At 45.1% G+C, this 19,840-nt stretch overlaps 3 protein-coding genes across 3 annotated transcripts; all 3 read right to left on the bottom strand.

The window, feature by feature from the left end:
• Window positions 1-823: 823 nt before the first annotated feature.
• LOC127341258 (uncharacterized) lies at window positions 824-3,852 on the bottom strand. Its single transcript, XM_051367063.2, has 6 exons — window positions 3,361-3,852; window positions 2,850-3,143; window positions 1,874-2,054; window positions 1,564-1,768; window positions 1,348-1,472; window positions 824-1,269 (listed from the first exon to the last, which is right to left on the bottom strand). The coding sequence occupies exons 1-6, from the start codon at window positions 3,783-3,785 to the stop codon at window positions 1,168-1,170; spliced, it is 1,332 nt and encodes a 443-aa protein (XP_051223023.1). The 5' UTR covers window positions 3,786-3,852; the 3' UTR covers window positions 824-1,167.
• Window positions 3,853-11,750: 7,898 nt separating this feature from the next.
• LOC139837880 (uncharacterized) lies at window positions 11,751-16,405 on the bottom strand. The gene is made up of 6 exons (XM_071827187.1): window positions 15,218-16,405; window positions 13,354-13,912; window positions 13,068-13,290; window positions 12,817-12,830; window positions 12,449-12,730; window positions 11,751-12,352 (listed from the first exon to the last, which is right to left on the bottom strand). Exons 1-6 carry the CDS (start codon window positions 16,403-16,405, stop codon window positions 11,751-11,753), a joined length of 2,868 nt encoding a protein of 955 aa, XP_071683288.1.
• A 1,962-nt stretch (window positions 16,406-18,367) lies between these two features.
• On the bottom strand, window positions 18,368-19,536 carry LOC127338159 (uncharacterized). Its single transcript, XM_051364394.2, has 3 exons — window positions 19,039-19,536; window positions 18,849-18,947; window positions 18,368-18,705 (listed from the first exon to the last, which is right to left on the bottom strand). The coding sequence occupies exons 1-3, from the start codon at window positions 19,390-19,392 to the stop codon at window positions 18,505-18,507; spliced, it is 654 nt and encodes a 217-aa protein (XP_051220354.1). The 5' UTR covers window positions 19,393-19,536; the 3' UTR covers window positions 18,368-18,504.
• Between the last annotated feature and the right edge of the window lie 304 nt (window positions 19,537-19,840).

Here is a 19,840-nt window from a genome sequence, read left to right as displayed (position 1 = left end):
CTGCTCTTTCCCTGACTTATCTCTCACAGTATAACAATGACCAGAGACAATTTGATAAGGAGGGGCATGAACAAACCTGAGGACTCTGTTTTTTCTTATTCCGATAAAGAATCTGTTCATCATATGTTATTTGACTGTGTGGTTGCATTAAATCTATCTTCTGAACCTCAGGGTGAATTCTACTTGTGCTATGTGGCACATTTGGAAATGCAGAAATGATCTACTACCGTTCCGAAACAGAACGGAGGTAATAGTTTTAACAATGCAGTTTGGGTTGGTTGATCTTAAAGACAGTCAAGTGGAGGATTCTGTTCAAGGGTGTGCATCTAGACAAGGTTGATACATTTGCCCAGCATATCCTGTTGCTCCTCAGAGCCCCACTACAGATCGTCATTTGGTCTTTGAAGAAAAAGAAGACTACTCAAGTTAACCTTAAGCCAGCAGTGATCCAGGATGAGTTTTATGTTGTTTTCCTGTGTGTTGTGATCCACCGCTATTGCCAGCTACGCTTTTCGTTTGTCCTGAACTATGTTACTTCTGAACTCGGCACCCAGTTTTAAATTTCAAAAGGAAACAGGGTTTTTGTCCTGAATATTAATTTATTAAATCGTTGGTCAAGTTTTTTTTAATAAATTGTAATCCAGCCAGCAGGAAAAGATTATTGTCGTACCGCTGGCTATGTTTACTCGAAGAACTAAGCTATCTACGTCTGAAGGGAAGTGTGATAATCTTGGTCTCCAGCAATAGTGGCTGCTGCAAACCTTCGTCTTGTTTGCCAGCCCATCAAATTTTGACTATTTTACCAACAAAATAAAGCGAGATGTGCATATAAATGGTTTAAACAGTCAAACCTGACTAAACAAATAGTACAATACCTGTACTCCTGTAGCACTGAACATCTTCACATTAACATCAGTATATACTACAGGGGGAGAAAGCACCAGAGCTGGTCTTCTCTGGTTCATTCACAACTTTCATGAATGGAATGTTGCAATACAAACCAGAAGAAAAGCTATGCACTAAAACTTACATCTACTTTGGAATCCAGAAAGTCCATCTAAGATGCATTTTTTCTGTCTTACAAACAGGAAATTGGAAAGCTACCAATGTCTTACAAACATTGATGTTCCTCTCCGGCACCCTCCTCTCTCCACTTTCCTTTGTCTTTCACATTACGTGCCCAGGCTTGGGTGTAGCACACGCAGGGTACACAAAAGGTTTCCTCGGAACATCATACTTACGTCTTATCCTACGCTCCCTACTGGTCTCCTGTAAAAGAGGGAGGGGGCAGACATGTAACTAAAATAAGCATGTTAAAAGCATACAAAAGGAAATAAATCAACATACATCTTCATCAGAGTCGCTCCATGGATCCGGATCTTCAAGTATCTCCTCTGGGCCCACTTGACCACCACTGTATGCGTCAGCTTTGTTTGGGTGCTTCACATCATTTGGACAACCTTTGCAGTAACCTTCATTAAAATGGGGCAGAAAGATGACTAACTAGTTGCCATTCAACAGACAAATTGTATTCAACTTAAGGCAAGAATATATATAGAATACCATTATCATTAGAGTCAACCATGCTGAAACAACTGACTACCCATTCTGCATGTCTAAGTCCTTCTTGTCTTGTATTTTTTAGTTCAACAAAGAATTGTTTGTCAAACCCTTCAGAACTTGCAGTGATATTCAAATGGCGGTACCAGTCTTCGTCCTCATGAAATGACTGTTGTTCTGTAACATCTTTCAGTTCATACTTACGATCCTGAAATAAGAAGCATAGATATGATAAGAAACTGCTATATGAATACAATGAAGTGCTATTCTAGTAGCGACACAAGTATCTTGTGTGGAAAGACGGAGAACGAACCTCTCCGAGCTTGTGATACTCGTTATACTGGTCCACCACAGCGCGGACCAACCTGCACATATGCTCATGGCCTTTCTGAAATATATATGACTTGGTACGCTTCTTCATCGTGCCATCAGGCCAGAAAAGACACCGGCGTATACCCATCTCCCGCAGAGAAACACCAGCTTGCTCCATGCACCTAGATTAGATAAGAGCACCTCCATAAGATCTAATACACTGTATTTCATCAAAAGTGGAGAGTACAAAGTGATATCATGCATTTATGTCAAACTAACCAAAAAACTGAATAGTATTTCGCCCGAGCGTACGTAATTCAGAACACAAAGTGATACCATGTATTTATGTCAAATCAACAAAACTAAACTAAACAAGTTCTCAAAGCAACAAACAGATGCAGCCATTATCTCATTTTCGTATAGGGGTTAGTCTTGTCTTACTGCGCTACTTTGACCACTTTGTGGAACTAACTGTTCTGGCTATCACGATCTTACATGAGGAAACAGAGTTGGCTTGTTGCGCCTGACTAAAAGCTAGCCAATTGTGCAAAATTTAATTCAGATAAAAAACGCCAATATGAAACTAAAAGATCACCCACCCCTGGGTTTCATTCAAGCCAGTTTTTAATGCTTAGCATCTATGTGTACCTCGTTAATTTCAGACATCATAACAATTTATGCAATATGTCAGTAACTCACAGATTGTCAAAAAATAATGTTATACCAACTATAATCCCCCCAACCCACAAAGGAATATAGAAATTAATGTATGGGAGTATATTTTTTTCATCAACTTGCTAGCTTCTCTATAATCCAACTCAGGGGCATTCCTTATTTTCTTGATTTGTGCCGTAAGAACTGTGCTTATATTTTGTTGCCTACATGAGAGAAGCATGTGGCTATGTTGCCCTGTTTGAATATACAAAAAAGGATATACAAAGCAATGAAAAAAAAAACAGAAAGTTGAGAAACCTTACATTTTTGGATGGCGGCGGCCATGAAGGTATTTATCAATAGCCTTATCAGCTTGCTCTATGGACTGAAACGGGCCGCCCACATCCGGATATGTGTGGAATGACCCTCCATGACCAGGCCTGATGTAAAACTCCATACCCCAATCAGGCTGTCCCCGGGCGAAAATGGGTGTCCCAGGAAGAGTTAGTGCCTCTGCTTGCGGACAGATCGAGGAGGTGGCATCCAGTGTTGCAGTGTGGAGCAGTCCCTTGGAGGATGAAGCAGCCGGTTGCTGCAGCGGGGCGTCTTCTTCATGCCTGAAGTGGAACAGGCAGATGGACTCGTTAAGTAGAGAAAAGTTTATATAATGTAAGGAGATCCATACACAATCCTTAACTTTTGCTACACAGTATTTATTTATCTTATCTACGCCCAACTTGATAAGGTAAAACGGGAACCTTTTTCTCCCCTTTCTTGTAAGGATAATGTTGAGAGATGGAGAAAATGCTGAGAGAAGCAAAAGATTAGACATACCCATGGAGGAGGAAGGAGGGGCGGGAGCGGCTCAAGTCAGCACAGACTGCCTTGACGACTTGCTCGATGCTTCTGACCCGCGCGGCAGAAAAAGGGTATGTGCCGCAGTACCGCCCGTCGGCAAGGTCGACGAATACCAGCGGCCCTTCGCCGTAGGCTGTAGTGGCCATGACTTGCCCGCCTATGATTCCAGGTATGCGCGCGTAAGGATCGCTCACCATGTACTTCCCGCGCTCATCGATGGAAACAAGAACCGCCCTCTCGCTATCGACGGGAACCATGATGTGCGCCGGCAACTTGTCCAAGTCCCGATTGCCATGGCCGGCGATGATGGACAGTGGCCCGAGGAGGCCGAAGGGGGCTGGAGCCGAGATTGGCATGGGGATTAGGGTTTCAGTCCTCGAGGAAGGGGATGGATTGGACATTGGAGAAGGGAAGTGTCGTCGCCGACGCCGAGGAGGATTCTTCTTCTAGACTACTCGGTGTCCAATTTCATCCATGCTCACTATGTTGTGGCCCGCTTGTTGGCCCAACACGACTATATAGGCCGAGTAGTAATAAGGCCCATAGAGCCTGCTATTTCTTGGCAAACGTTCGGAGGCTAATTGGAAGGAGGCGCATAGGTACACACCCCATACTTGGAAAAATCAAAAAAGGGTTAAAAATTTGTTTTTAAAGATCATCAGTTATTGTACTTGTATAAAAACATTTTCCTAGGAAATTACTTTTATTGTATCCTGGGTAAAAAAGTAGGAAACTCCTATACATCGCTCACGTGCACCTCCCTCACGGATTTTGTTGGGCCAGCCCAGAACAGGTCCTTAGAGGGGGTTTTTCTTTTTCTTCTTATTTTTATTTTTATGACAAAATTTCAGGTTTAAAACCTTTCAGATCAAGCGAGGAGTTCGGATCGGGGACTCCATACCCAGATCTTGCAGCACATATGCCCACATACAGGCCTCAATCCGCGCCTCGTGCTACTACTCATGCCCGTGATCTAGGGATAGCCTTATACCTCCATGTCAACCCTATGAGTATAGTGGAGGACAGGGACAATCGAGGGAGAGGCGGTGACGGCCGGATAATGCAGGTGGAGGACGGATCCACGTAGTGGAGGCGGTGATGACCGGATCTGGCGCCAGTGTGAGGAGGTGGGAGGGGCGTCGGAGGCGGGGGGTGAGGGGTATCGTCGATGTGCAGTGGAGGGAGAAGTGAATGGACGCCACCATGCAGGATGATGGGTAAAACCCTGTTTTGGTTCGTAGCGGGACGCGGCCGCGCGATGAACGAAACACCGTGAGATTAGATCGGATGGTCTAGATACTCTGAATATCCTTCACCAAACGTGTTTGACGACCTATGACCAATGCTATCTCACAATATTTGATGACCTACGACCAATTTCAATATAATAGCATAGATAATGCAAGTATTTTTTTAGTATGTTTCACTATCACTATGATTCGTTTTAGGGACTCTTTGTTTGGATTGCTGGTGTTGCCAAAGAAATTATGGGATGAATCTGATCTCAAGCATTTTGTGGTGAGAAATCTGTTATATTAAATTTTCCTCTTTGGCATATATGAAAATTTGTCTAAAATACCTCTAGAATGCTAAGATGCTGTTGATTGCGAGATTGCGAGTTAATTACACGTGTTTGTGCTGATCTAATTGTAATTACTAACTAGTAAGCACATTCATTTTATAATATTAAAAAATAATTAATTAATTTTAATGGAATTGCTATTTCTTAGGGCATGTATAATGGTGATATCTTAGCAGTGCCACCTAGGATAAACGTTGAGGTGGAGGAAATAAAATGTTAAAAAATGGTTTGACTTTTCTTAATTAAGAGATGATCTCTTATAACAATCCTCTCACCACAAATTTATCATATTTGATTACTGAAGATAAGACTAAAAAATAACTCATTGTACATCATATTTTATTGTTATATCTAAATTATATCGCGACGTTAAGATAAGACGGCCATATCAACCATTGCACCTGTCCTTAGGTGCCTGAGATCTATTAGATCTCAGTCAGCTTGATAGCCATTAGATTTGGTGCCCCAAAACTAGTGCAGGCTGTTGTTGCTTTGTGTCACACATCTCCTTTTTTGCTTTGACGTGGGCTGGTGCTTGGTGGCTGTTGCTTCGTCATGCGTTGGTGGATCCCCTCGTGAGCTATGTGGCCTTTGGGGTATAAACACGTGTGCTTTTTTGTTTTTATTTTATTGTGGCTCTTTTTTGTGTTTGTTCTTGTCCGTTGTTGACCGTTTTGCGAAAGAGAAAAAATATCAGCATACAGCCTAGGAGATTAGCTATACTCGATGTATCGACCAAGATTCAGTTGCATATGTTTTTATAAGTTGTGGAAGAAGTATTGCACATGGTATGCAAATAAAAAGTAGATATGACTTAAGATTGGAAAAATATGATTAGAAACTAAAACATTTTCAGCTGCACATGGGTAGCAACTGAGACTGTTCCTAGTTACATATGAGTTGCAAATGTGATATTTTTAGTTACTCATAGGTTCTAATGTTTTCTTGGTCACTCGTGGCTTGTTACTACTGTTTTCTTGGTTGTAAATGGTACACAAGTGAGATTTCGATAGTTACATATGGGTCGTAGCTGAGATTTTGTCAGTTATGTATGAGTTGCAACTAAGATATTTTTAGTACAACATAGGTTGCAACTTAGATATTTTCTAGTTGCAACTGGGAGTATGATCTTGACTTTGATAATTGGCCTATTTCAAATAGCACACACACACACACACCCAATTCATCCAAATGCCATGCATCTCTTGTAGTTAGACATCAGTAGCTAAACATCATGGGTTTAGAAAGATCCACCAAACCTCAATAGTAACTGGTTTTTAATAATTCAGATCATTAAAGTGTAATCATTGATGAAAAGCACTTACACTCGTCCATCAGAAAAAAAATCTAGTCAAATTTTCATTATTAACATGGACTTCTTTGTTACAAGAGCAGGTAAACCAAATTTGGCCACTACAGGAGATCATTATAGAAAAATCCTTTACAAGCGCGATAGATTTGTTACATTTCTATATGAAAAATTTAGAGCTAGTGCTATTTGCTATTCATATATGGGTTTTGTTTGGCTATACTAGGGCATGTTGTGGAATTTGGTAAAGTGTTCACCAAAATGTTGCCCTAAGCCGTCATAACCACCACCGTCGATTCCCCTCTCTGATGCCACGGATCTCTGAATGTTCCCAAGCTCTCATCTATCTAGAGGCACAACGTTGCTCATGCAAGATTCTTCCTTGTCCTAGACAGAAATGCAAAATGTGAGAATCATTATGCACATATTTTTCCAAAGTTAAGACCCAAAATTTCATCTTATTATAGTAGCGATAAGAGTGATAAGATCTAGCATGGAAGCATAATGGAACCATAGCACAAAGTTGGACCGTCCTGCTTGGCATAAAATGATAGTAACGATATGTAACATGTAAATTTGGCATTATAAAAGCATGGCCCTGTCGATCACATCCTTAACAGAAAATGAGCAATAGATAATAGCTGGCCATGCCTTTTCTGAAAGTTCTTTACGCAATTTACCATTTTAACAAAAAAATAATATATATATATATATAGATATATATATATATATATATATATATATATATATATATATATATATATATCAATTAAGTAACCATATCGACACCGAATCTACTACCTTCAAATCCCAGTTTTAGAATAAATTTTCATCATACGATATGGTTACACCTAGAGGGAGCTGGCGAGGAAATCCTCTTTGACTCAATAGGTGTAGATGCAGCCGTTATCTAAAAAGTATATTTCAAAATGTCTAAAAATTCCAAAAATAAAATCTGGGTGTACATCTTGACATTCAATGTTCACACACTAAGTTTCGCAAATAAATGACATTTTTTATGGGCTGTGTATAAAATACAATTTTTGGCGATTCAAAATAGCTTTTTACCTGACATGTTTTTATCTTTTTTACGTAGACCACATAAAAAAATCCCAAAATCTTTTGTGAGTGAGCATAGAATGCCCAAATGCACATCCAGAATTTTTCTTCATAATTTTTTAACGTTTTAAAATAAACTTAAGAATGCAATTTTCTTAATAGCTAGGTTTATTTAGACATATGAGCCAAAACACCATGTCTCTGCGCTGGCGTGCGTGTGAGATCGTATGTTTGCGAAGCGATATCACATTACCTGTTTTGTTCAGGCACGTGCAGGTAGCTGGAGAACTCGCAAGCCATGAACGGACGATTATAAAAGAGGCTTGCAGACGCCATGTTGCCATCGCTTTCGAAGCAGTTCATAAGTGCAATGGTGTATCTCGACGACGATCGCAGGGTCTTGCTCAACATGTCAACCACGATGACCCATGTACCGTCGCCGTCGGCGGCGTCCCCGGACCTAAAGTTACGATTATCTCCCAGCACGAAGCAGATGACCTGGGGCTCCTTCATGCTCACGAGGGGGAATTTCGGCGCGACGCGCGGGAGGAGGTCGCCGTAGCCCTGCAGAGACCAGAGCTCGGTGTCCTCCATGGAGGTCTCTTTCTCCCATGTTGTCATGCTATCTTTCCTTACAAGCTTCCACACATTGATGGCGAACGAAGAGGAAGCGGGTGCGCGGCTGCCGGAGACGAAGACGGTGGAGGAGACGACCTCGACGAACTTCATGGTGGTGGCTCCACCATCGGTGACGGTGACACACACGCTTCGGTACGAGTCGGGGCACTCCTTGAGTTCACCAGTACTACGATCGACGGGGTCACCGGCAGCCGGGATGCTCACGGGCAGCCGGACGTACCAGAGCTGGGGGCACACGCTGAGCACGTCCACGAACAAGATGCCGCGGAAGTAATCGACGTAGCACAGGGAGTCGCCGAAGGGAACCACCGCGTCGGTTTCCCAGAAGATCAGGTCCCTGCCTTGCCCACTCTCATGGCGGATCGGCGGCCGCGTGGCCTTCCAGCCGTCCTCGGGGCGACAGGAGCGGTAGATGCAGAGCCCGGCTTCCACCGGAGGATCTTGGTCGTGGAAGGCGTTCGGTTTGGATACAACCATGAGGTCGGCCACCGTGAATTCCCCGGTAGCAGCGTCGCATAGGAGACCGATGCCTTGAAGCTGGAACATGTGCTCTAACCCATGGTAGTGGTTGCCGATTTTGAATTCGTGGTCGCAGCTGGGGAGACGCTGGAGTGAGGGTTGCTGCCCGATGGAGCGGATCGTGTAGACGAAGAAGTCTGAGCCGTTGTTGTGGATGTGGTGGGTGGTGAGCTGCAGAAGGATAGAGTTGCCGTTGGCAGCCACGATCGTGGGTTCCCCTCCGTAGGACCGATCCCAACGTTCTTCTTCTTCTTCTTCTTCTTCTTCTTTCTCCTCCTCTTCCTCTTTCTCCTCCTCTTCCTCCTTCTCCTCTTCTTTTTCTTCTTCCTCCTCCTCCTCTTCTTCTTCTTCTTCTTCTTCTTCTTCTTCTTCTTCTTCTTCTTCTTCTTCTTCTTCTTCTTCTTCTTCCTCCTCCTTTTCCTCCTCCTCCTCTTCCGGTGAAGGAGTCCATCGAATGTAGATGCGGGAGGTCCCTGGCGGCGGCACGGCGCGGAAGGAGACGCGGACAGGGTCGCCCTTGAAGGTCTCCGCGTACGCGTGGGTGGCGCGGAAGTGCTCCTCAGGGTAGTCCAGGGTGGGTCTCGGGTAGTTGAGGCGGGTGTGGGGATCGAGCATCACCCAATCAGGGTAGCGGTGGGAGGACGAAGAGGAGCCGGTGGCCGGCGACGACGTGTCGGAGCTGTCGTCCATGGGGCGAAAGCGAAACACGTACGAGACGAGACGCGGGAAGGTGCTCGATCTAAACCCAATGCGTTTCGATGCAGGTTCTGTGCGGTTAAAGCTAGCAATCCAAGATCGATGCACGTATATCAGGAAGCGACTAGGGATCGAACGTCCGATTCAGCTTAGGTTCGGACATGCGCTGACGTGTTTATACCCGTCTATGGTTTCCCTATTCCTTCCGGATTACGTCCGGCGACCAATGGTTTGTACCGGTGGCCCTAGCTAACAAATCTTGACCTTTAAAAGAGCATCTCCACCGGCGCCCCCGATAGCGATTTGGAGGTCGGAAGCGAAAATAGGTTCACATGAGTCATGACGCGCTCTAAACGGCGCCACCGTTTTTTGGAGCCCAAAAGAAGCGCCGGCAATCCCGTGCCGACCTCTTGGCCAAGGGCGCGAATCGGGCGCGCCGGCGTCTCGCGAGGCTGAAAATTTAGACGTGGGAGCCTCCTGTCAGCCACACATCCCAAAAGTCGACGCCAGCGGGGAGTGGCGAGGTCAACGCATCAGCGGCACATTCAGTTTTAACCTAACCGTCGTCTACCTCGCGACGGGAGTTATTGAGGCGCAGCGGCGGTGCAGTTTCCGCAAACACGCAGGGAACCGTCCCGTCGCGCCTAGCTCTCCGTGCTGGTGTTAATGAGCGCCACCGCAATCCCGCCTCCCTCCGGCCTATAAAGATGGCGCTCTCGCATCGTCCCTCCCACACAAACCCTAGCGCCTCTCTCCCCAACCCTAGCCGCCACCATCTGAAGAGACGACGCCATATCTGGTCGAGGCCGAGGTCGCGGCCGTGGTCGTGGTCGTGGCCGCGGCACAGCTGCACGCTTGCCGTCGCCTGCGACGCCGTCGTATTCATTGTTGGATCTGCAGGAGGAGGAGCGACGAGTGGTGTTCGAGTTCATCATCGTCCTCAAGGGCGACCCACACGGCGTCCAGAGGCTGCCGGACACGTTCGCCAACTTCGTCGCTGGCGACCAGCCGGGCTCGCTGCATCTGCGGGAGGCTGCCTGTGACTGCTGCCGGTGGATTGTGGACGTGATCTACGACACGCGCGGCAAGATGTACCTCCACATCGGCTGGAAGAAGTTCGCGCGCTACCACCACCTCGAAGCCGGCTTCGTGCTCATGTTCTCCTACTTTGGCGAGGGGGACATGAGCGTCAAGGTGTTCGACGAGACGCGTTGTCGCCGCCACTACCACGGCGACATCGCCGAGGAGGACGACGACTGAGTGTTGTTTCTTCGCAGCGAAAATAGGCACGCATGTTTTTGGATGTTCTTCGTCGAAAGAACCAATAGGGGCACCGGCAATAGCTGGATTTTCCAGTTTGGGTGACTGGGTGTGCCTGAGAGTGTTCTTTCTTGGCAACGAACACACGAAACCTGCGATGACCGGCCTAGTTAGGTTTAGTTATTTTTCAATGTTTTACATTTGTATCAACCATGGTTCAAACTATGTATTAGTTTGTGGAAAACCATGTTCCAAATTATATATTCGTGTAAACCAGGTTCCCAATTATGTGTTAGTTTGTGGAATGGAATGTTTCTTCTCTTTATTCTATTTTCTATGCTTTTATTTGTGATTTTAAATCAAAACTTCTATCAAGGCCGCCGATTTGGGGGCACCGGTGTGGGAACAGCTTCCCAAATAGATAATATAGTGTCGACGTCCCCATACGGAAGTGTCGGCGCCTCTGCCGACGACTATTTGGGTGACGCCGGTGGAGATGCTCTAACATATCCCATAAGAGCGGGCACCTTAAAATTTATGTATATGAGACTCATTTTAAGGCGGGCCTTGAAAATTACAATCTAGCCTATTTTACGGCATCGAAGATGAACTTTTCTTGACGCACAAAATAGTGATTATTTTACGATTTTACCTGTTTAAGCAATCAAGTGCAGATTCTCTTAGTTACTTCCTCCGTCCATAAATAAATGCACGTTTATGTTTGTATCAAATAAAATTTTATTAACTTTGATCAAATCTTTTTTAAAAAGTAGCATTTATGGCAGTAAATTAATATTCCTAGATTTATCTTGACATGTAGTACCTAGTTTAATAATAGTAATTTGATGTGATATATATTGCTATATTTATTTTAAAAGTTGGTCTAATTTCCATCGGGCCTATGTTGCAGCGAAGGACTTAAACTGTTAGCTCATTTGACAAGATTATGCCTTGTAAAACCAAATGATATGCTTTCAAAAAATAAGGTTATATACTTCCAGACGATGGGGATTGGTTAATGTCCTTTCAATAAGTGTTTAAACACAATTGAACAAGTGTTTAAACTCCATGTCAGCATTCATCCATGTTACCTCTATAAGCTTGTGATTATTGCGAAATGATAGATCAGGGTATCGGTGGTTTTAGGGTAAACGTCAGGTTCGTCTCCTGCGTGTTTCGTGTTAATTTATGTGCCACAATCGGCCAGGTTTTGTACAATGAAAGGACTCCAACACACAGACGTATTGGGTCAAAAACAAGAAATAAAAGGCCCGGCCCTAATACATATTCTAACACCCTCCCTTAATCTAAACCATTTGAGAGGTTTAGATTACGTTTGAATTCATTAAGTTTCTGTACAGGAAGAGCCTTTGTAAAACCATCTGCTATTTGATCTTTACTTGAAATGAACTGAATTGCCAACTTCTGACTAGCAACTCTTTCTCTGACAAAGTGAAAATCAATCTCGATATGCTTGGTACGGGCATGAAACACTGGATTTGCAGATAGATAGGTTGCACCAAGATTATCACACCAAAGTCTTGGCTTTTCCTTGAGTTTAACTCCAAGTTCAGTAAGAAGAGCTTCAACCCAAATTAGTTCAGTTGTAGCGTTGGCTAAAGCTTTATATTCTGCCTCAGTACTAGATCTTGAGACTGTAGCCTGCTTTCTAGCACTCCAGGAAACCAAATTTGGTCCAACAAATATAGCAAAACCACCTGTAGAACGTCTATCATCTAGACAGCCAGTCCAATCTGCATCTGTAAAAGCACTTAAAAAGGTTGATGAGGACCTTCTAAAAGTAATACCAAGCTGTAATGTATCTTTGACATATCTGAGAATACGTTTTGCAGCTGTCCAATGTTCTGTAGTTGGAGCATGTAGGAACTGACATATCTTGTTTACTGAAAAAGCTAAGTCAGGACGTGTCAATGTTAAATACTGAAGAGCTCCAACAATGCTCCTGTACTAAGTACTATCCTCAGAGCCAAGAGGTGTACCATCTGTCAAAGACAACTGTTCAGATGAAGACAAAGGAGTAGGAGCAGGCTTGCAGTCATGCATTCCAACTTTGTCAAGTAAATCTGTGGCATATTTCTCCTGTGTAAGAAGTAAACCATTGTGGATCTTCTTCACCTCAATTCCAAGAAAATAATGTAAGTCACCCAAATCTTTAATAGCAAAGTTTGTTTTCAAGTCTTGAAGAAGAGCAGTAATAGCATGATCAGAGGAGCCAGTAACTATGATGTCATCAACATAAATCAGAACGAACATAGTGATACCTGACTTGTTGAGAAGAAACAGAGAAGTGTCAGCCTTTGACGGTTTAAATCCAAACTCACACAACTTGGAACTAATTCTAGAATACCAGGCTCGAGGAGCCTGCTTCAATCCATACAAGGCTTTATCAAGCTTGCAAACATAATGCGGAGCGTGAGAGTTTTTAAAATCAGGGGGTTGCTTCATGTAAACCTCCTCTTCCAGAACACCATGTAGAACGCGTTCTTGACATCTAGCTGCCTTAAACTCCAACCACGAGAGACAGAGAGAGACAAAACAATCCTGATAGTGGCAATTTTAACAACAGGGCTGAAGGTATCTTCATAGTCAATACCATACCTTTGCTTAAATCCTTTTGCAACTAGTCGAGCCTTGTACCTATCAATAGAGCCATCTGCCTTCTTCTTTATGCGATAAACCCATTTGCAATCAATCAAATTTTTATTTTTGCTCGGGGGAACAAGATGCCAAGTCTTGTTCTCAATGAGAGCATTATATTCCTCCTCCATAGCTTGACGCCAATTTGAGTCACTCATGGCTTCCGTAAGATTATGTGGTTCACCTGTAGAGGAAAGCATACCATATCGAATTGTACCGTCAGTATATTGCTTTGGATGGCGTATACCTTTCTGAAGTCGAGTGCGAACTCCAGGAGGTGACGGTGGTGGTGGAACAGCACCAGAATTTGGAGAACCAGAATTATCCGAGCTAGAACTTGAGGAGCTGTAAGAATTTGATTGTTCAGAAATTTCAGGACTTGTTGCATTTCCGCCCTCATGAGCAGCAGCCACAGACGATCCTCCAGAAGACAGAGATGGCGACAGGGAGACAGACGAGACAGACGGGGACCGGCGCTGGCTACCTTGTCCTGCTGCGGCACGTGGAGGCGAGGCATTGGGCGCATGCTGATGGTCCCCGCCAGGCGTGTGTCCGCCACGCGCGTCTGCGGCTGGAGATTCGCTGCATGTGGCGGGCCCGCGACGCTGCGACGCGGCAGGTGACCTGACCGGCGAATCCTCCTCGGATCGCGGTGCATCGGGATCAGCAGCAGCAGAGGAATGTGCAGCCGAATCCTCCTCGCTTTCAGTGCCCGTTTCGTCCGTTTCTGAGGCAATTTCAGCATCATTTTCTGTAGCTATTTCTTCTCTGTTTTCAGCACAGTTTTCTTCTGTGACTTCATCTACCTGTTGCACATTAGTAACAGAGACAATAGGCACAATATGGTCATGACAACTATGTGCACTCTCATGAGAAATAGAAGATGGAAGAAGTAGAATTTCTTTTTTAAGAAGTGCACCGGCATTGGGATGAAGTGAGGCAAACGGAAAGACATTTTCATCAAAAACGACATCACGAGAGATGTAGATCCGACCAGTGGATATGTCTAGACATTTAACACCTTTATGGAGAGGGCTATACCCAAGAAACACACACCGTTTAGACCGAAAAGCGAGTTTTCTTTTATTGTATGGACGAAGGTTAGGCCAGCAAGCACAACCAAAAGTTCTAAGAGCATCATAATTGGGTGTGACATGGAGTAGACGCTCGGTGGGTGTTTCAAAATTGAGAACTTTGCTAGGTAGAAGATTTATGAGAAAGGTGGCAGTGATAAAAGCTTCATCCCAGAATTTAAGAGGCATAGAGGCATTAGCAAGCAATGCAAGACCAACTTCAACTATATGGCGATGTTTTCTTTCAGCTGAACCATTTTGTTGGTGAGCATGAGGGCAGGATACATGATGTGTAATGCCAACTTTTTGGAAGAATCCATTGAGTTTTTCGTACTCGCCTCCCCAATCAGTTTGCATAGTAACAATTTTCCTATCAAACTTGCGTTCAACATATTGCTGATAATTAAGAAAAGCTTGATAAACATCAGAACGCTTTTTGAGCAAATAAATCGAAGTGAATTTACTAAAATCATCGATAAAGCTTACATAGTATGCATGTTTTCCCACAGAGAGGGGAGCAGGACCCCATACATCAGAGAATACTTGCTCCAAGGGAGCAGTAGAAACACTAGAGGATATGGGATACGGCAGTTGATGACTCTTGGCTAACTGACAAGGATCACAAACATATGGAGTACTCTCTGGGGTGTAAGCTATTTTATTTCTTCTAAGAACTTGCTGAACCACAAATGAAGATGGATGTCCTAAACGGCGATGCCATGTCGAGGATGATGGCTTTATTGAAATAAAAGCATGCTTGGCGGTCTCATGGAACATGGGCACCAGGGGATAGAGACCGCCCCAGCAGGGGCCTCTAAACAGAACTCTTCGTGTTGCTTGGTCCTTGATTAAGAAAAAGAAAGGATGGAACTCAATAAAGACATGATTATCAAGGGTAAATTGATGAACTGACAACAGATTTTTGGAAGCGTTAGGAACATGAAGAATATTTTTAAGATCAAACGAACCATGAGGAGTGCGCAAAGTTGAATTACCAATGTGACTAATGTTCATACATGTTCCTTCAGCAGTGCGAACAGTGTCTTGACCATGATACTTGTTGGCTATAAGAAGCTTGTTTAGCTCGCCAGTGATGTGATCAGTTGCCCCTGTATCTGTATACCAGTTTGTGTCAACACCATATGAGGCAAGATTAGCACCCTTCTCACGATCATCTTTGTTCTTCTTGTCATCTGAGTAGCGCCACCAACACTTGCTAGCAGGATGGCCATGTTTAGTGCATATCTGACAGTCGGTGTCCACATAGGGAGTGGGGGTGCGATCAAAGCGACGACCGCCACCATCATAGCGACGACGATCACCATCATCAAACCGGCGGCGGTCACCTCCACCATCATCACGGCGTCTGTCACGCCGATCGTCACGGCGATCACCCTGGCGCTCATCACGACGCCAGTAGCCACGGTCATCATCCCTGTCACGGTAACCACCACCTCCACCACCACGGTAAGGAGTAGGATCGGGAGTCCGACCACGAGGGGGTGGAGTGCGACCACGGCGCTGCTGCTGCTCACGGCTACGGCGAGCAAGATTTGCAGAAGAGACAAATTCTCCGTTTTCTTCAACACCATTGCGCATATCATAGGAACTGAGCTTCTCATAAAAATCATCAAGTGTAGTGCCAGGATTTGCATTAACAGAAGTAATCAGGGCATTATATTCACTCTTGTCAAGGCCATGCAGCAAATAACCAAGCAGCTCATCATCTTCAACTGGCTTACCGAGCGCTGATAATTCTGAAGCAAAGCCTTTCATCTTGGTGTAATATGCATCTGCTGTCATAGAGAGCTTCTTTGTGTCATTCAATTTCTCCCGGAGATGCTGGGCTTTGGTTCTTGAGGCTGTCTTGAACATGGCATTGATGGCAGACCACGCCTCAGCAGTAGAACTCACATCAAGAAGGTGTGACAGGATATCAGGTGACAAGGTGTTGAGAAGAAACCGAAGGACCTGCTGATCACGAGCAAGCCACCCAATATAGGCCGGATTCTCAACTGTAATTTTCTTCTTTTCTGCATCTTCAACCTCAATTGTCTTGGCCGGGGCTACGTCAGTACCTTCAAGCAGCGCCATCACATTGGCACCACGGAACGCTGGAAAGACTAGCGCTTTCCATAGGAGGAAATTCCCCCGTGTGAGCTGCTGAGCAGGTGGAGCACCAAGAGCAGCGGCAAGTCCAGAGCTCGAGTTTGACGACGAACTCATGGTGGAATTGATCTAGGGTTTTTTTGTTGTATGATGGCGACGACGGCTGGGCAAGCAGCGGTGGTGGCGATCGGATTGTAGAGGTGACCGCGGCGACGGCTGAACAGACAGCGATGGCAGCGATCCGATTTTGTAGACGATGTGTGACGGCGGCGACGGCTGAACAGATCAGCGTGGCGGCAGTCGATCTTGTTGTTGAAGGGCGACGCGGCAGGTTACCTGCGGCGATGGCCAAGGGTTTTTTTTTCTTTTCACGGCGGCGGCGGCTGAAGATCAGCGGCGGCGGCGGCGGCAGCTAGATTGTCGGGGAAGAGCTTCGCTCTGATACCATATCGGTGGTTTTAGGGTAAACGTCAAGTTCGTCTCCTGCGTGTTTCGTGTTAATTTATGTGCCACAATCGGCTAGGTTTTGTACAATGAAAGGACTCCAACACACAGACGTATTGGGTCAAAAACAAAAAATAAAAGGCCCGGCCCTAATACATATTCTAACACAGGGTAGTTATAACGGTAATCATTTTTTAGAACTCGTGAGCTTTATTAAATCATAGACATAGTGTTACAATTAGTCCTAAAAGAATCTCCAGTTGCGTTCCGGCAAAAGCACCGGATTGATCGAATGAGAGACACCGCTTGGTGGTACCATCTTGTGGGACAATTGTTCCTAGTCACGTCCCCAAACGGGGCCCTAAATATAATTTTCAACCACAATTAAATATAAAGATCGTCACGATTTTTAAAAAAGTAGGTTTGGCAAAATATCGTTAGATGCACATAATGATGCACATATCGTTAGATGCACGCAACTATCTTTCGTTGCATTCTTGCATATGCCTACCTCTGTTCTTTTTTCATAAGGGTGTGCCTACGTCGACCGAGATTTTCTTAAGTCTCAGTTAACTCAGAAAAGTGCAACTACAGTTTAAAGAAAAGTGCAACTCGGTTCAGTTGCACATTTCTATCAGAAAAGTGCAATTGCACTTTTTTAACAAAAAAGTGCAACTCAAGGCACATTTTTGTAGGTGACTTAGACTTAAGAAAATCTCAGTTGACTGAGACATAGTAAAACCGTATAATTGCACTTTTTTAACAAAAAAGTGCAACTCAAGGCACATTTTTGTAACTGACTTAGACTTAATAAAATCTCGGTTGACTGAGACATAGCAAAACCGTTTTCATAAAACGTTTTGGCAAACATCTTATAAAGAGGAACGGAGGGAGTAGCTCATAAACTCTTTTGTGGACTGTCACATTCACTTTCACTGAGTATTTATGGTAATACCTTTTCACTCGGTTTCATCTTTGTAATACAGTATATGTTTGTGAACCTCACGGTACAAGAAACAAGAAACAATTGAATTTTCCACATCTGCTCTTGAGGGCAGGCACGCACCCGATGGTACGTTGCTGCATGCATTGATGCGTGGCCAGCACTCTGTTCTTCCGCAAAGCCACCGAGGATGGGACCGGGGTGTTCCTCCTTTGCTAGCTCTAAGCAACAACATCATATTTCCGTGTCAAGATTTCCTAATCTTTCCGTGGCACTACGCTGCGCGTTATTGAAGGGGAAACATACACAGGAATGTAGAAACAGCCACGCACAGTTCCTGTCAAGATTCGATCCTAATCTAGTAAACTCAGCACTCATTGTTTCTATAGGAGAAAAGAGCTGTCCACAAATTATTAGGTCTTAGTCGCATACATTGCACGTCATTTGTGTATGAAACTGACCTGACTCTCGATTATGTTTATGTCCCATAGTAAGATATATTGATCCTTTACTCTGTTGCTGGTTTGAGAGTGGTAAGTTTTGTCGAAAATTTGAGATACTGTTTGCTCGTAGATATTTGGTAAGTTCTGCTTACAGGGCTGGAAAATCTACCGGACATGGCATGTCTGGACTTCAACATTCACAATGATTCCCATTGTGCAAGAAATAGAACAACTATTGCTGTGCACGTATTTAGATCACACTGACTATGCAAATGTGATTCTTGTTCCATGAATATTTTACATGGTCCTCATTCGGATAATCGAGCAGCTCAGTAAATATAATAAACAGGACCAAATTACATTTGCTCTTAGTACTACAGAAATTTCTACTTGTTAAAGAACCACTTCAGAGTAAGCTTCGGGAGCGCGAGCCACTCACAGAGAGCAGGAGAATCCAAGAACTTGACAAGTTTCAGGCTAATCCTGGAGAGCCACTCAAAGAGAGGAGGCCCCATGAACTGGAGGAATTTCTCTGCGAAGAAACATCTCCATAATGTGCAGTTCGCACTCGGTATCATGAATCCGGCCTGCAAGATTAGATGAGAGATCAGAACCCAATCTAAATGATGCGCCTGTTTCTTGCAAAAAATCATGCAGAACAAGATCTTGCAATAAGTCCGCAGAGCTAAATGTAGCACGAGTGTAGGAGGGGCAGGGTGTAGCAGTGTACCATGAGGCGAAGCGCCGAGATGGAAGCCGCGGAGACCGCGAACCCGGCGAGGATGCAAAGCACCGTCGTCTTCGCCGGCCGCATCATCGCAAGAGTCTTCTGCGAGAGCGTAGATAATAAGGAACAAGAATGTCAGACCAAGAAATTTGATAAAATAGGTCGGTAATTAGAGGCACTAGCTTGGGCGAACCAAGAGAGAAGGGATCGCCGCAGTGCGAGGACCCGAATTGGCAAGGGCGGCGCGGGGCGGTGACGGCGGCGGAGGCGGTAGCGGTGGCTTCTTGTTCTTGCGCCGCAGAACGGAGGGGAGCCGCGACGCTCGCGCGAGCCTGCTCCGCAGGAAGCGGAGGAGCTTCAGACCGCGCCGCTTCTTGTCGGGCTCGGCGGGCGGCTTCTTGCCGTGCTCGGTGAGCGCCAGCGCGAGGCCGCGTTGAGAGGTGATGCCGAGGCCGAGGCGGCGGCGGAGGCGGAGTAGGAAGCAGAAGCGCTTGCCGCCGTGGCTCCGCCCGGGGAGGACGTTCTCGGCGGCGGCGCGGATCTCCATTCCGCCGCGGTAAGTCGGGCACCACGTCGCCGGCGGCGGCCGCGTCGACGCCACTCCGGGTCGGTTGGAGAGCGCTCGCCCTGCGCTCACTCAGTCTCGGGGGTGGTTCGTGACGAACGGTAGATCTTCTGGTAACTAATAAAGGTGCACGTTCCTCTAGAAAAAAAATGATGCGCCACAAGCCCTGAAGTTTCGAAAAAAAAAAAAGCATCTCCAGCCGGCGTGAAGCATTTTAATGTCCGCGAGCGTTCGTTTGCCTCGAGCTGCGGATGCTAAAATGACCGTTTTTATCCGCGCGTTCGTTTGCTTCTGGGGGCTGCTCCAGCGGGGCGAGGCATTTATTTTTTTTCTTGTTTTTTTTCTCTTCTCCATATAAACATAAATCCAAATATTATATATTGAAACATGATTTTACACAAACTAACACATAATTTGGATTATGGTTTAC

This window comes from Lolium perenne, chromosome 3 (genome assembly GCF_019359855.2).
Source record: "Lolium perenne isolate Kyuss_39 chromosome 3, Kyuss_2.0, whole genome shotgun sequence".
Lineage (NCBI taxonomy): Eukaryota > Viridiplantae > Streptophyta > Magnoliopsida > Poales > Poaceae > Lolium > Lolium perenne.
This window is presented reverse-complemented; position numbering and strand designations above follow the sequence as displayed.

Bases quoted from the DNA above. Each gene is read 5' to 3' on its own strand.
- LOC127341258 (XM_051367063.2), bottom strand. From the start codon at position 3,785: ATGTCCAATCCATCCCCTTCCTCGAGGACTGAAACCCTAATCCCCATG. The intron at 1,769-1,873 runs GTTCGTTCTCCG...TTCTTATTTCAG, and splicing joins AGTATCACAAGCTCGGAGAG to GATCGTAAGTATGAACTGAA. The intron at 1,270-1,347 runs GTATGTTGATTT...CCTCTTTTACAG, and splicing joins GGAGCGACTCTGATGAAGAT to GAGACCAGTAGGGAGCGTAG.
- LOC139837880 (XM_071827187.1), bottom strand. From the start codon at position 16,405: ATGAGTTCGTCGTCAAACTCGAGCTCTGGACTTGCCGCTGCTCTTGGT. The intron at 13,913-15,217 runs GTTCGCACTGCT...AATGTGCAACAG, and splicing joins AGTATCATGGTCAAGACACT to GTAGATGAAGTCACAGAAGA. The intron at 12,353-12,448 runs GTACACCTCTTG...TAGCTTTTTCAG, and splicing joins ACAGTTGTCTTTGACAGATG to TAAACAAGATATGTCAGTTC.
- LOC127338159 (XM_051364394.2), bottom strand. From the start codon at position 19,392: ATGGAGATCCGCGCCGCCGCCGAGAACGTCCTCCCCGGGCGGAGCCAC. The intron at 18,948-19,038 runs GTTCGCCCAAGC...ACGCTCTCGCAG, and splicing joins CGGCGATCCCTTCTCTCTTG to AAGACTCTTGCGATGATGCG. The intron at 18,706-18,848 runs GTACACTGCTAC...CTAATCTTGCAG, and splicing joins TCTCGGCGCTTCGCCTCATG to GCCGGATTCATGATACCGAG.